Consider the following 13,614-nt stretch of genomic DNA (forward strand, 5'->3'; position numbering starts at 1 on the left):
TCATCACAGCTAAAAGAAAAAGCGTTGCACCTACAAGTATTTCTGTTAGTCATTGGACTAAGTGATCTTGGAGGTCTCTTCCAACCTAAATCATTCTGTGATCATATGGCAAACTATTTTATTAACTATAATTTGCTTGCTGACTTCATCCTGATTAATTATACTTCATTAAGCGTGGACCTGCTTACCTTAGCCCAATCTCAACTCAGTGCTAGCTGATGGAGATTGAGCATCCCCACTTCAGAAAAGCACCTGCTGAGAGTTACTGAAAGAGCTGATCAGACAACTGCAAAAGTGGTGAAAAGAGCTCTTTAAAGTGTTTGCAGATAAATGTACCTCTGTGAGAAAGACAATGCAGTAATTGTCCTAAGCTTTGTTTACTTCAACATGGAAGCATAGCTTTGAATTTGAAAACAATTTTAATTTCTCTGAAGTTGTCCTTCCTTCACTGTTATTGTCGGCTTGATCTTGTGTAATGTTTTCCTGATTTGGGATTTCTGTGATGTGGAAACTGACAGTTCTAAGTCTCACCTGTGTAATTTTAAATATGGTATCCCTAAAGGCTCCACAGCCTTTTTATTGCTTCATTGAGAGCCACTCAGCACAGCCTGAAAAAGAAGTATCCCTTCAGATAAGGCATACATTACCTGAATATGGAGAGTTTTCCAAAAATTAAGGCTACAGCCAAAGTTCAATATGTTCCTGGTTTGAAACACTTCTAAAGCAATTATCTTTTTGCTATGATTTATGGCACATCTCCATAATTGCTTTGATTCTAATCCCGGTAAGTAGCAGTGCCAAAAAGTCAAGAAAATAAAATTTAAAAAAAAAAAAGGGGGAAAAAAAACCTGTAATACTCCATACAACTGCCTCGTGTTCCTTGATGTATTTGTAAAGTCTGTTTGATTGAAAAATTTCTCGCCATTTTTAATGCGGCAAGTGTCACTTTTTAATGGTGGCATGTCAACCCCACTGCAAACACTGTCATTTAATCCTTTGCGGAGCAGACCTGCTAATGCAGTGCTTAATCTGCTAGTGACAACCGGTGATTTATATTCACTGGAGAGCTCAGCATTACTAATTGAAATGGATTTGAACTACTGTTAGCCATGGTAGGGTTGGAGACATGCTCGTGATGTTGAGAAAGATAGGTAGGACCAGCTAAATATGGTCAGTGGAATTAAAAAAATAAATAAAAAATTAAATAATAAAAAAAAATATTTTGCTCTGTAATAAGATGTTTTCCAAAAAGTTATGTTTAAAGATACAGATAACATGTTTTCCCTATGAATTCTTGTTAAGCTGTGTATAGTCCATGAATGTGTGTGCCTGCAGATAGCGTGATTACCTACCAAACTAGCCTTTGGCAGAGCAGAAATTTACATTTCTCAGCTGTCTGCTGTGAATTTTTGCCAGGCACAAACTCTGTGCTACATATGCTGACCTTCCCTTGTCTGAAAGTGAAAACAAACGTAATAGTTTGTCTGTGTGAATTAGGGACGAAGTGACTAAGTGAGTAAGACAGTCTATCAAGCTTCATTATTCTAAATGAAAATTCATTTTATTCGGTTAATTGGTACTTTGCCTCACTCAATCTCTTACGTGTAAATGGTTATTCTAATTTGTAGTCTTTAATCTGATTATTTCCATCTCTTTTAAAAGCCCTTTATTGCACGTAGTCTATACACATCAGGAATTGTTATTGTCAGATACAATTTTGTAGCAGTTCTATTAAATTATACAGGATTTTAAATGTTAAGTATTTATCCCTTACATTCTTTTGCTATTTCTGAAGAGGCCAGTAGCAAAACATGTATTTATATGTCCAAAAAAAATGGCAGCGAGTGTGCTGTAGGCAGTCCCATTTGAAAATGAATAGGTTTTTCTGGTGGTATCGCAGTGTTTTTATAACACCTCTAAGAAATGGCTGTGCAGCAGGCTGTGCAGCTGATTTTTTAGGAATATCTCCTTCGTAGAGTGATCCCTGGCAGAGTTTCTTGTTGCTGCTGGCTGAGCTGCACGGGATGCACATGCACAAAGGCACTCCACTGCGCGCGATGTGGAAATCGCTCATCGGCTCGTCTGGCACCTTGAAAAATGAACTCAGTCACAAAGAGCGGAGGTTGGAAAGACAAATTCAAGTCATTCCGAGTAGCTCAGGATACTAATTTTAGTTTCTTACTGCAGTCTTTCATTGTGTTTTTGGCTTCCAGGTGTCATTACAGAAGGAGATAGGACTCTGCTCCATCAGCTCATGCAGTTTGCCAGGCTCATCCATACCGCTGCATTGCCCAGATGAGGACCTTTGTGTGTATGATAGATAGATAGTGTATAGGTATATATATGTATATATTTATATTTTCATATATCTAAAGGCATTTATCTTTTTTCTTTTTTCCTAGTGCACACTGCAGGAGGGCAGCTTGATCAGTTGTTGGAAGTCAAACATGCCTTTCAGTTTTGAGCTAACCTTTAGCTCAAATGCAGACAAAAACTATCACAAGTTCTTTCCTTTTCCTCTGGATTTTAGGATATCTTAATTCTCTGAGCAATACTGAATTACAGGAATTTAAAAAAAAAAAAGATACTTAAGGTATTTATTTTTTCTAAAATTCATAATTTTTAAAGCAGATCAAAACATTCAGCTTTTATCAAACTTCTTGAAATTTTCATTTAGGGCTTCCCACTATCCTATTTCCATGTATTCATTTGGAACTCTATTTTTGGCATTATTAAATCCTTAGTTATGGGTTATGAAGTAAGTTCTGTATTCTGTACTCGCAATACCCTGACATTAAGCAAGCGCTTCATTTATTCTGCACTAATTTCTCAAGCAGGATTCCCAGAGTTTCATAAACAGGCATCCCTGCTGGACAGGTGCGCTTCTTTTCCAAGTCATTTTGGAAAACCACGATCAAATGAGTGGTTTTCTTTGAAGTGCTGTAGTAGTCGTGCTTTCTTACCCACCTTATGACAAAATGGTGCAAGAAAAGTCCTAACTGAAAGCAAAGTCTGGCAATCTGCACTGAAGTGAAATTGTAACCAGGCGCTGTCCCAGCGGGGGGGTTATGTCCTCCTGGAGTGGTGTGTTGTGGGACAGACACCTGGTGGGGATAACAGCAGGCTTCGTGGGAGAGGAAGGAGCTGTGGTCAGCCCAACCACGAACACGAGCTGCTGGGCGTGCAGGGGGTTCCCTGGTGGGCGCACCCCAAGGAGGATGCAGGGAACGGGTGTCCAATGAAACTGCTGTGAAGCAGCTCATGCATCGGGTTCCTTGAAGGGGATGGCATGGGTGTAGCAGTACCACGCAGCAAGACGCAGATTTTATTATCGTAATTTCTTAAAGCCCAGGTTTTATTCTTAAGCTGTCAGGCCTGAGGAGGATTCACTTGTGTGACCAAGACAGAAATTAAATGTGTCCTAGTGCAGTAATCCCCGACAGCAGTGCCGTTTTCTCACTTTCGGGGGCTGAGCCATCCACTGTGCCATGTGGCATCCACTGGGCCACCCAAGGACCAGTGGCAGTGACAAATGCTGGGCAGGGGCTTTGCATCTTCCTGGGATTTCTACGCCAGGATTGCATTTGGATGGTGAGCGCTGGGTCTCCTGGGCAGGATTGGAGCTCGCTACGCAGTTTCACAGTGACTTTTTTTGGTCATGCTTTCAGGTTCTCTGCTGGACACGGAAGCATTTTTCTATAACAATGCAGACTTATAAAGCTGTGATTGTAGCAGCAGTCTCTAACAGGTTTCAACATTTTAGGGCTTTAGTTAATCAGGAGTAGCTAATAACCTGTACTACAAAAAATGGGATTCTGGGGAGTTAAAGCTGAAGTGTCTCAGCTAGTTACCCACAAATATCCATGAAATAGGGACTGGATGTCGTGGGATACGAGCAGGCAAAAATGCACGACGTGCTCGTGCAGTTCCCAAAGCAGCTGCTGTGGCTTTTTGCAGGCAGGCAGCAGTGGTCTTGCAGAAGGAAGGTGGCCTGGAGCCCTGTGAAAGCTGTGTAATAACGACAGCGTGCACCTCACACCCTGCTTTCTTCCTTTCTGATTTTATCAGCAAGAGGCTTCTCTAGTGTACACGGTTGTCCTTTCCTGTTCAGCGGTGCCTTTCTGCCTGCCTGCTCTTTCTGGAGATGAGTTGTTCTATTTTTTATTTATTTTTTTATCAGACTATTGTGACACTGCACCTCCTGGAGAAGGGAAAGCATTGCTCTGTCTACAGGGGTTGGGTTTTTTGGTTTCAGAAAATTCTGTAGCTGAGGTCCTGTAGTAATTGCATGCCTTTCAGCATATGAAGCAGATAAATATACATACGTGGTAAAATTTACAGTATATTAATGTATTTTATACAAATTGCTTACTCCCTATTCACCCCCGTCTGAAGACAAGTACTCAGTGCTTTGCAAAACTAGATCGTACTGAGCTCAGTCTCTTGCATCTGCCCCCAAAATTTGCCAAAATTTTTCATCCATCCTTTAGCAAGCAAGAATACAAAGCACTTAATCATGGCTTCAGACAAAAATGAGATCCCAAAATTTGCATAAACCTTGTAGTTGCATTTGTTTCTGATAAATTTGGGGGCATCGAATGTGTAATCAAGCTACGCTTTATCACATTCAAGAGAACAGATACGAGATGCCTGGCACAGTCTGTCTGTCTGCAAAACCCTCACAGCAGCAAGTTTGTGGGGCACTTTGCTCCTTACACTTTTCAGCCTTTTGGACATGGCTTGCTTCCAAAATTACGCTGACTTCCACTGGGGGTATTCATTCTGCTGAAGTGAACAATTCCTGGTGACTTCCAGGCTTTTAGGGCAGGTGATTGTCTCACATCTGTGGATACAGCCCGTTCACCCTCCGATGTCTAAATATTAACTTCTTACTTGACTCTTACAGTGGATAGAGAAGACAAAAAAAAATACATTTGTTTAGCTCACTCCCAGTAGCCTAGCATAAAACTTCACGTAGTCAATAGCGATATGGTCGCTCTGGTGACTGCCGTAAAAAGCTCTCAGTGGCTCTGATTTCATCCAGTTAGACCTGGCTGAAGCAGCGCCTCGCACCTGGGGAGTTTCAGAGCAGGAGGATGGATCCCTCGGCTCGGCTGGGTCGGAGCTGGCAGACCAGGTCTGGTGCAGCAGTCCCGCTGAAGCAGTTTGCAATTAGCTGTTGTGCATAATTAGTTACCTAATCCCATGAATGGCCGGTTCAGGATTAACCTGGCTGTTTGCTGAGCCTGGTAGTGTAAGATGTCTAGTCTGCTTACATTATAAACTGTAGTAGGGGGAACGGATAGAGTAAACCTGTCAAGTAGGAAGCTGGACTGAAAAGGGGAATTTAAGAAAATAAGGTCTGATGCTAATGCTTTTAATTATTCTTTCTTTGTTCATTCTTATAAAGAAAAAAAATCAGCTAGATCCATTAAGCTTCCAAAGTATAGGAATGGAAGCAAGAATAAAGAAATTCTATTGAGTGTGTGGTCCCATGTAAGAAAGCTTTGTGTGTGCTTTTTGCTAAAAATATGCATTTTGTCTTTTTATTTTCATGCTATGTTTTCTAACTTCTGTGTTTTCACACCGCTTGTAAGAGTTTGAAATGTCACGTATTTAGATTTAGGGGCAACGTACAGCGGCACAGGCAGTCTTTTCTGGTAGGAGCTACCTCAGCAATTTACCTCGTGATTTCGGTGGGCAGGAGGGCTACTCGGCATCTTACGGAGCCTTGAAAAATAAATAAATAAATAAATAAATAAGCTTTAATATCAGATTATGCAAAAGCGACTTTGCGTACTTCCTTGTGGAACCTGTGGGCATCCCAGAGCTGCTGGTGGGCTGGGAGCAGGGGCTCTGCCCCGCGGGGGCAATCTCCTGCTGAGCACGAGATCAACAAGTTTCAAGTCTCACTGTTCTGTTGTTGTTTTAATTCTTCTTATTTTTTACCTTTTTTGTTTATAATAATACGAGTTGTCAGTTGAATTTGAAGGTAGCCCTATGCGTAGTGAAGAGACTGGGACTGAGGTTTGGGTAACAGGCATGGGCATGGTGAATGGGCAAGAGGGGGGTGAAAGTTGCTGTTCAGGGAGGTTTTTCATCGTGGTTATTCTAATGACTACTGCCGTTCCTGTGGGTTTTGTGTTTGTTATTTTTTTGTTTGGTTTGGGGTGGTGTTTTTTTGGCCTGTTGTTAAGCAGTACTATATAATGTCCTGTGTAAATTGTGCTATTAAAATATTCATACTGATAACATCGGGGAGCTTTGTCGTGCCGTAGTGCTGTTGTTACAATTTTAGCCGTGGACGCAGACCCGCCATCTGGCCGCGTTCTGCCACTTGTGAAATCCAGAGCGTACGCACAGTGCCTGGGTGCAGCGTTTTTGCCAAAGAGGACACTTGGAAATCAAACAAGACTGCGGGCTGCCTGGGGTGGCAGCCTGCTGTAATTCACCTGACTGTTAGGGACTAGATAACTGTTCAGCAAATTAGTAACAAGATTCATTTTTTTCCATTATAAAAATGTGCCTCAGTTTTGAGGGACTGGAGTGCTTCTGGAGCACGTTGTCTGCCTACAGGTACCGACTCACCCTGCTCCTGCAGCAAGCTCCTGAATTTGTCTACAGTCCCCAGAGCAGCCCGTTTTCATCACACCTTTACTCTAAGCTTTTCTACATTGGAAATTATTTTCTGGTCTCATAAAATACAATTTTTTCTGTGTTTGGAAGGCTCTGATGCCATGTTTTATAGCTTGATAGTTAATGGCACGTGTTCTCCAAAAGAATACATCGTGGTGCTCTGTGTGCGTGTGCGTGGAAAGTGAAGGCAGCGTAAGAAAACACCGAAAGGTAGCTCAGAGCCCCAAAAGGTGTGATACCTGCAATGAGGACAGGATCCACCAGACCTACGTGCCCAATTTCTGCTCTGTGTTTACTCGCACGATGCCAGCTACCGGTACTTCTGTATTTTGGAAATGATTTCCAGATTCCTTGCCTCCATGTCCTCAGCTGCCGTGTGCTGCTGACACAGAACGGCTTTTCTGGCCCGATTTCTGTAATTGTCTTTGAACGATGGCTGAATGCTGTCTTCCTGTTCTTGCACTTAAAACATTTGTAATGAATTCTTAATGCGGACAAGTTGCATTTCCTTCCCCTTTGCATCAAAAAAGAAAGTTAAGTGATAAGGCGATGGGAGGGTATAAAACAAGTTTTAAAACTTCCCTTGTGTAAAGCACGCGTTGCTTTTTCTTTAATTTTGTTCTGGAGAGTGGAAAAAGGTAACAGTAATTTGACCCAAAAATTTATCTTACGCTTTTCTTGTCTTTCAGATCCAGGATGGAACATCCCTGTTCATTCCTGCTACTCTGTGTTAGCTTTCTGTTCGTGCAGGCTTTACCACCAAATGGAACTGAATTACCCAAACCCACCACAACGACAAGTAAGGCCATCATTTAGTTGGCAGGGGTGGGAATAGGGAGGGAAAAGGACTTCAGGTGAGGTCCCTGCGGTGACATCCTGAATATTTTTCCATCATGTTCTAATCTTGCCTGATGACATCTGTGTTTGACCTCTCTCTGACTGGTGTTGTAACTTTACTTTCTCTTACCCGTGTGTGGGAAATATACAACTTACACACTGATATTTTGAAATAGAGGCATAGTTGCTTCAACAACAGAGAGAGCAGCAGGAGGAACTACAATATTTATATTGTCTTTTCAGTGATGTGAGCTATCTAAGGCAGAGCTGGAGGTGGATAATAGTGCAGGTATCCTGCATAAGGTGAGGTCAGGTGAAAAATAGAACATTTTTTTTTTCGAAGACCAGAGAGCAATCTTCTACTCTCTGGTCCACCACGGTATCTCCTGTTTCTCCTCATTTCCTTCTTTCTTTGACATTTCTTCCTCTTGCTTCAAGACCTCCTGTAACTGGCTTAACACAGCACAGTCCTGTAGAGGGGCTAGTTCAAGTCTATTTTATTTTATTTATTTATTTAATTAATTCGTTTAAAACCATCGATTCTGCTATTATGTTCTATGACTGGATGGCAAATCTGAGCTGCACGTTGTCCTTATCCTTCATAAACCTAGGTAGGTGTCTTCACGTGCCTGTGCAGATGGTGCTGGGTGTTGGCAGTTTGAGCGCTTATTTATCTGTTTAGGCAGTGGCCGTGCACGGCGTTGTGCTCACCTCAGAGATGGATTTCAGAATGAATAGCTTCTACGTGGCCTTGGCTGAAGGAAAACAAAACTGACTGTGTTCCATATAAACACTGCGCTAAAATCTCAGTAACTTTTCAGGTCGCTGTTGTTGTCATCCAGCCTTTATAGAAGGGTGTGTTTTTGCTGTTTTCTTTTTGTTTTTAATCTGCCTGTGAACTTCACACCCCTATGGATGGAAAGTCAAGCAGGAGCCAACTGGTGAGCGTGGCTGATGGCAGTGCCCGCGGTCTGGCGGGTCTGCGTGGGGGCTGAGCTCCCGGGCCGCGGCAGCACGGCCTTTTCTCATCCAGCTGTAAGGGACAGAGTTGGTAGCAGGGCTGGCTTGGGTTGGTTGGTTGTTGTGGTGTTAATGCCACCTGACATTCAGTCGAGCAAGACTGGAAATAAATTTTGTTGTTCGCGCTTCAGAGCTGTTTCTTCAGGCTGTCAAAAAACTCATGCGGCACCGGCGGGTTTTGGATCCCACGCTCATCGTTTTGGTCTGTGTTTGTAGCAACTCAGGTCGTAGGCATTTGTGTTCAGCAAGACGTAAGACTTCAGGGCAGCAGAGGTCCGGCAGTGTGCTGCTTTCCCTTGTTTTGCTTAGGTCTTTCAAATTGAATAAATTGTTAATATAAATAAAAATGAAGGTATGTACAAAATGCTAATAAACAGCTCTGTTGAAATACTGCCTAGTAGTTGTCTTGCCCTGCCTCTTGTATAGCACCTGGAGCTTTAGAAGAACAAGTTATTAATATTTGTCTAAATATGTAAGAATATGGGAATCGGGAAGTAACTCGGTAGCTTTATCAATTCCTAGAACATTTTAATGAAAATATTTAAAAAAAAAAAAAAGAAATAAATACTTTCCACATAGAGGCTGTTCACCTTCACAACTTAATTCAAAATTGTGTTCAATATGAGTATGATAATGTGGGTAAGAGTAATCTTATCTTCCATATTTTAATTAAATCTTAATTTCAGTGAGACGAGTTAGAAATTATTAGTACAACTAAACTCTTTTTTTAGAAATATCAAAGCCTTCGTTACTTTGCTGTGAGAAGCAGAGTTCTGTCTGATAAACAAAACATGCATACTGAAAACAGATTGCTGTATAGAGAGTTCCAAGATAATAGGATTATCTAATACTTTTAATAGCTACAGAGCTAATAAAATATTTTTTAATTAAAAAAAAAAAAAGATTTCCGATTAAAGTATCAAGAAAACTCTATTTAAAAGAGTATAGAAATAACTGAGAAGAGTTGTCATTTTGCATGCAGATTTGATGAATGATCCAAAAAGATAGGACGGTTTTGAGTATTACTCAATTTTTCAGCACTACTATCATTTTGCTTCCTACAGAAGTACCATGAAATTGCTACCGTGAAATTTCCATTTAATATAATCAGAATATTCTGGGTTTTACTGCACCGCCATTTACTGGAGAAATTGTACTGCCATTTACTTAGCATTCAACTGCATTAAATATAAAACAGTATTTGTTTATTTGGATTTGCCTAAATTTGTTTATTTGGATTTGCACATACATTTCAAGTAGATAAAACCTTATGCTATCAAATACATGTAACAAATTGTTTAGAGATGATGCCGGTCCATTGAATTCAAATATTTCCTGGTTGCTTAAATATTAATTAGTTATCCAGTGTTAAGCATAGTCAGGATTCTTTTACTACTTCTTGTTTTTTGTTTGTTTTGTTTTGTTTTACACTAGTTACGTCATTTAAATGTGAAAGCATTCTGGGAGCTGCAAAATTAAATGTTTGGAAAGGACTTCAGCAGTGTTTGCTGCATGAATGGTTCATAGTTTTCATGCCCCTCTTTACGCTTTCTTTCCGCTACCGATGTATTAAGATGCAGAGACAATGAATTTCTCAGATGAGTGGGAGCACCCGAGCAGGGTGCCCAGCCCCAGGTCCCGGTGGGTTTGAAGCTCTCCAGGAGGAGCCCCCAGCCCCTCTCTGGGCAGCCTGGGCACAGACGTGCTGCTGGGGGCCAGGGGCAGCCCCCGGGGCTCCAGCTTGGGCCCGAGGCCTCTGGGCCTGGCCCTGGGTGCCGCTGAAGGGAGCCTGGGTCCGTCCTCTTAGCACCAGGTGTTTATGGACATGGATGGGATCCCGCAAACCTCCTTAAATACAGCATAACCGGCCAGTCAAAAGTAGTGATTTTCACTGCTATTTGGCATAGGTGTGGCCTCATAATTAATATTGTATACAGCTCTGGACTCTACAATATGAAAAGGTCCTTGAAAAGTGTCCAGGGGAGGGCAGCAGAGCTGGTAAGAGGGCTGGAAGGCATGTCCCGTGGGGAGAGGCTGAGGACACTTGGGTTGGCTTGCCTGGAGGAACGGAGGCCAAGAGGCGGCCTCATTGCTCGCTGCAGCTCCCGGCAAAGTGGAGAGGGAAGTGCCGGCCTCTGTTCCCTCGTAAGCAGTGACAGGATGCACAGGAATGGCACAAAGCTGCACGAGCGGAGGGTCAGACCGGACATTAGGAAGACATTTTTCACAGTGACGTTGATCAAACACTGGAATGAGCTTCCTGGAGAGGTGGTTGATGCCCCATGCCTGACAGTGGTCAAGAGGCATTCGGATAATGCCCTCAATAACATGCTTTAACTCTTGGTTAGCTCTGAAGTGCTCAGGCAGTTGGACTCGAACTTTTTAGGTCCCTTCCAATTGAACTGCTCTACTCTACTCTTTCTATTCTCCAGGCTGAACAGTCACAGTTCTCTCAGCCTATCCTCACAGGGGTGGTGCTCAAGTCTCTTGATTATCTTGATAACCCTTTGTCGGTCTCAGAATTTGCAGTGTGTCTCGGTCTCTCTTGTATTGAAAATAATGGAGGAAATGTATAGAAAGAATGAAGTCTTACTGTGGGATTGCCAGAACTGAACCCAGAGGTGTTGACCTTCATGCTAGATGCTGGAGTGGTGCTTTTCCTTGTAAAGAAAAAAAGAAAAAAAAAAAGGGCTGGCCCAATTTACTTAATATTTAAAAGCCAAAGTGCTGCTTTGCTGGTAGATACTTTTTCCTTTGAAGCGCAATTCCAATAATTTGTTGGAAAAGCAGAACTTCATAAATACCTGGCTGTGGCTGATGGTGGCAGGTTGCTGGGCTCAGTCCAGCCGTCCAAAATTGGTCTTCAGGATGGCAAACGCCAGCATGATTATTTCATTTGCTGCTGAAGAACATGAGGAGAGAAGCAAGCTTTGGATGCTGGTTTGTTTCCCCCACCTTTCTGTTTCCTTTAGCCTTTCTTCAGGATTGTTTTTTTACTTTGGTTATGTTTTTATGCCTATCAAAGCCAGCTCCCGGTTTTTGGCTGTCTGTCTGCTTCCTCTCTGCAAGCAGCCACCGCGGAGCGTAGCAACTCACTGCTATGGGGTTTTCTCATCCAAAAGTAGCTTGAGGGGGCTCGGGCTGGACTTGAGGCATCCCCGCTGCATGGGGCGCTTGTCCTGCGCTGCCTCACAGCACGAGTTCAGCCGAGCCTGCAGGAGGCAGCACAGCTCCGGGGAAACTGAGGAAGGAGGTGAGCCCTCCACGCAGTGAGGTAGCTTTAAGGTTTGTCAGAGTCTGTAAAGCACACAGTAACGTGCAAGAGGCTTGCTTATGGTAAATCAATCACTGTTAAACCTGCTGAGGGGAAACCGAAGTTAAGCGCTTGAAAAAGTTGTTACAGCAGCAAAAAAATATTTAAATATTCTGCTACTTGCACAATCCTGAGATTTCAGAACTGCCCATGTCCATGAAAAGTGCTAAGGCCTGCCCAAAGTATGTCTCTCGGGTGTGTCTTCACCGCAGAATCAGTCCAAATGACAGCACGAGGACTGCCTATGCCACACGTGCATCTGCAATGCAAGTAGCATCCCCAGTACCTGCAGCTCAGCAGCAGTGTGAAAGGGTGTCTGTGCCAGGGCTGCACGCTTTGGGAAGCTTGGCTGCTCCCTGCAGTTACTCTTGGTGAGTTTGGAAAGAGTTATCTGCCCTTTGGGGCTTGTGAGGAGCATTGAAAGGCCACAATAAACAGTGAAGATGTTGGCTGCTCTTTGAAACGTACACAGGTTTAGTGGTGTAAGTGAGGGAGTAATGTAATGGTAGATCATTTGGTCTGACATCTCCCCGAAAATTATGGCCTGAGGTCTTGCGTGGCCACCAGGCAAGCTGGGTGCAAAATCTGATGCAAGCTGAGCTTAAATCTTCAGCAGAGACGTGGCAACGAGCTCCTCCATCCAGCCTCGGTCTGACGGGAGCGCTGCCTACATACCGGCGTTGCTGTCACTTGCATTAATGGGCCATTGCACCGTCCCAGTCCTACACGTAAAGGAAGCAACCCAGGGATGAAGAGGAGCAAAGCTGTGGAGGGAGCATGGAAGGAGGACAGTAGGACACGCGCTGTTGTGTAGATACTGCCGTGAGTTCCCTTTTTTGTTGTGGTTGCTTTTGTTTTTAATGCTAGCACACTGAAACTAGGAACATCCTAACCCTGAAGGAAATGGTGAGGCATTTCCAGAAAAAGCCTCACAGACATCTGGGACAGCAGTGCAGGGAATAAAGCAGGGAAGAACCCGTGAGTCAGACTCGGTGGGTGGCAGGGGAAGCACGAGGGGTTGTCACCATCCTTCTGGTGACAATCCTCATCCTTTGCCAAGTTGAAAGTCCCTAGTTCATTGTAGTTCTGAAACGTACCCCCTAGACAGTTGTTTTCATGTAGCTGCGAACAGAGAACCATGTGGTTCTGGGCCACTGCTCTCTTTGTGCTGGAGCAGCAGGAAATTTTCCCCAGCATGGCTGTGGTACAGAAGATGCTTTAGAAGACATCTGCCTTTTCTGCATGTACTTACTCATGTTTCAGTTGTCAACTTTGGAAGCAGCAGTGATTAAAGAAATATTTCAAGTCTCTGTTTCAGTCTCCCATTAAAATCTCCCGGATTTTAACATATATAGAGAGTTATGTTGGCCAAAGGTCTTTCCATCTATAAATCTACAGTGGCCTAAGCCCCGTCACAGCTTTCTGTTGCAATTTTTGGGTTGTGTTTATAAAACCACCAGTGCAGACACAGAAGAAAATACAGGTAATAAATGCAACTGTTTAAAAACATGCGATGCCTTACGTGCAGGCTCTGCAGAGTTGAGGCCACTGATGTGCCACTGCAAGGCTTCAGAAATAGATGTGCCCACAAATGAGGAAGAAAGAGCCATTCATGGGTTTTGACCTCATCTCCTTGTAGGGGCAGAGGAAAGATCTCGTTGCAGAGAATTGCACCGGTCGTTGCAGGGCTGCCCTGTCCTGAAAGAAACGTGGCAGGAGGCTGCGCTGCTCAGGGTTGCACTGGAGGCTGTTCGTGGCCCTTGTTCATGAATCAGTTTTCCAAAGTCCCCTCAAAAATAGGGTGTGAG

At 43.2% G+C, this 13,614-nt stretch overlaps 1 protein-coding gene across 8 annotated transcripts in view; it reads left to right on the forward strand.

The window, feature by feature from the left end:
• PTPRE (protein tyrosine phosphatase receptor type E) overlaps positions 1–13,614 on the forward strand; it is a 99,899-nt gene that overhangs the window by 53,298 nt on the left and 32,987 nt on the right. For all 8 annotated transcript variants that reach the window (XM_083844489.1, XM_083844491.1, XM_083844495.1 and 5 more), the window contains one exon: positions 7,326–7,435. In XM_083844489.1, the coding sequence (XP_083700615.1) occupies positions 7,326–7,435 (110 nt within the window). The remainder of the gene's footprint in view (positions 1–7,325; positions 7,436–13,614) is intronic.

This window comes from Anser anser, assembly GCF_964211835.1.
Source record: "Anser anser genome assembly, chromosome: 7".
NCBI lineage: Eukaryota > Metazoa > Chordata > Aves > Anseriformes > Anatidae > Anser > Anser anser.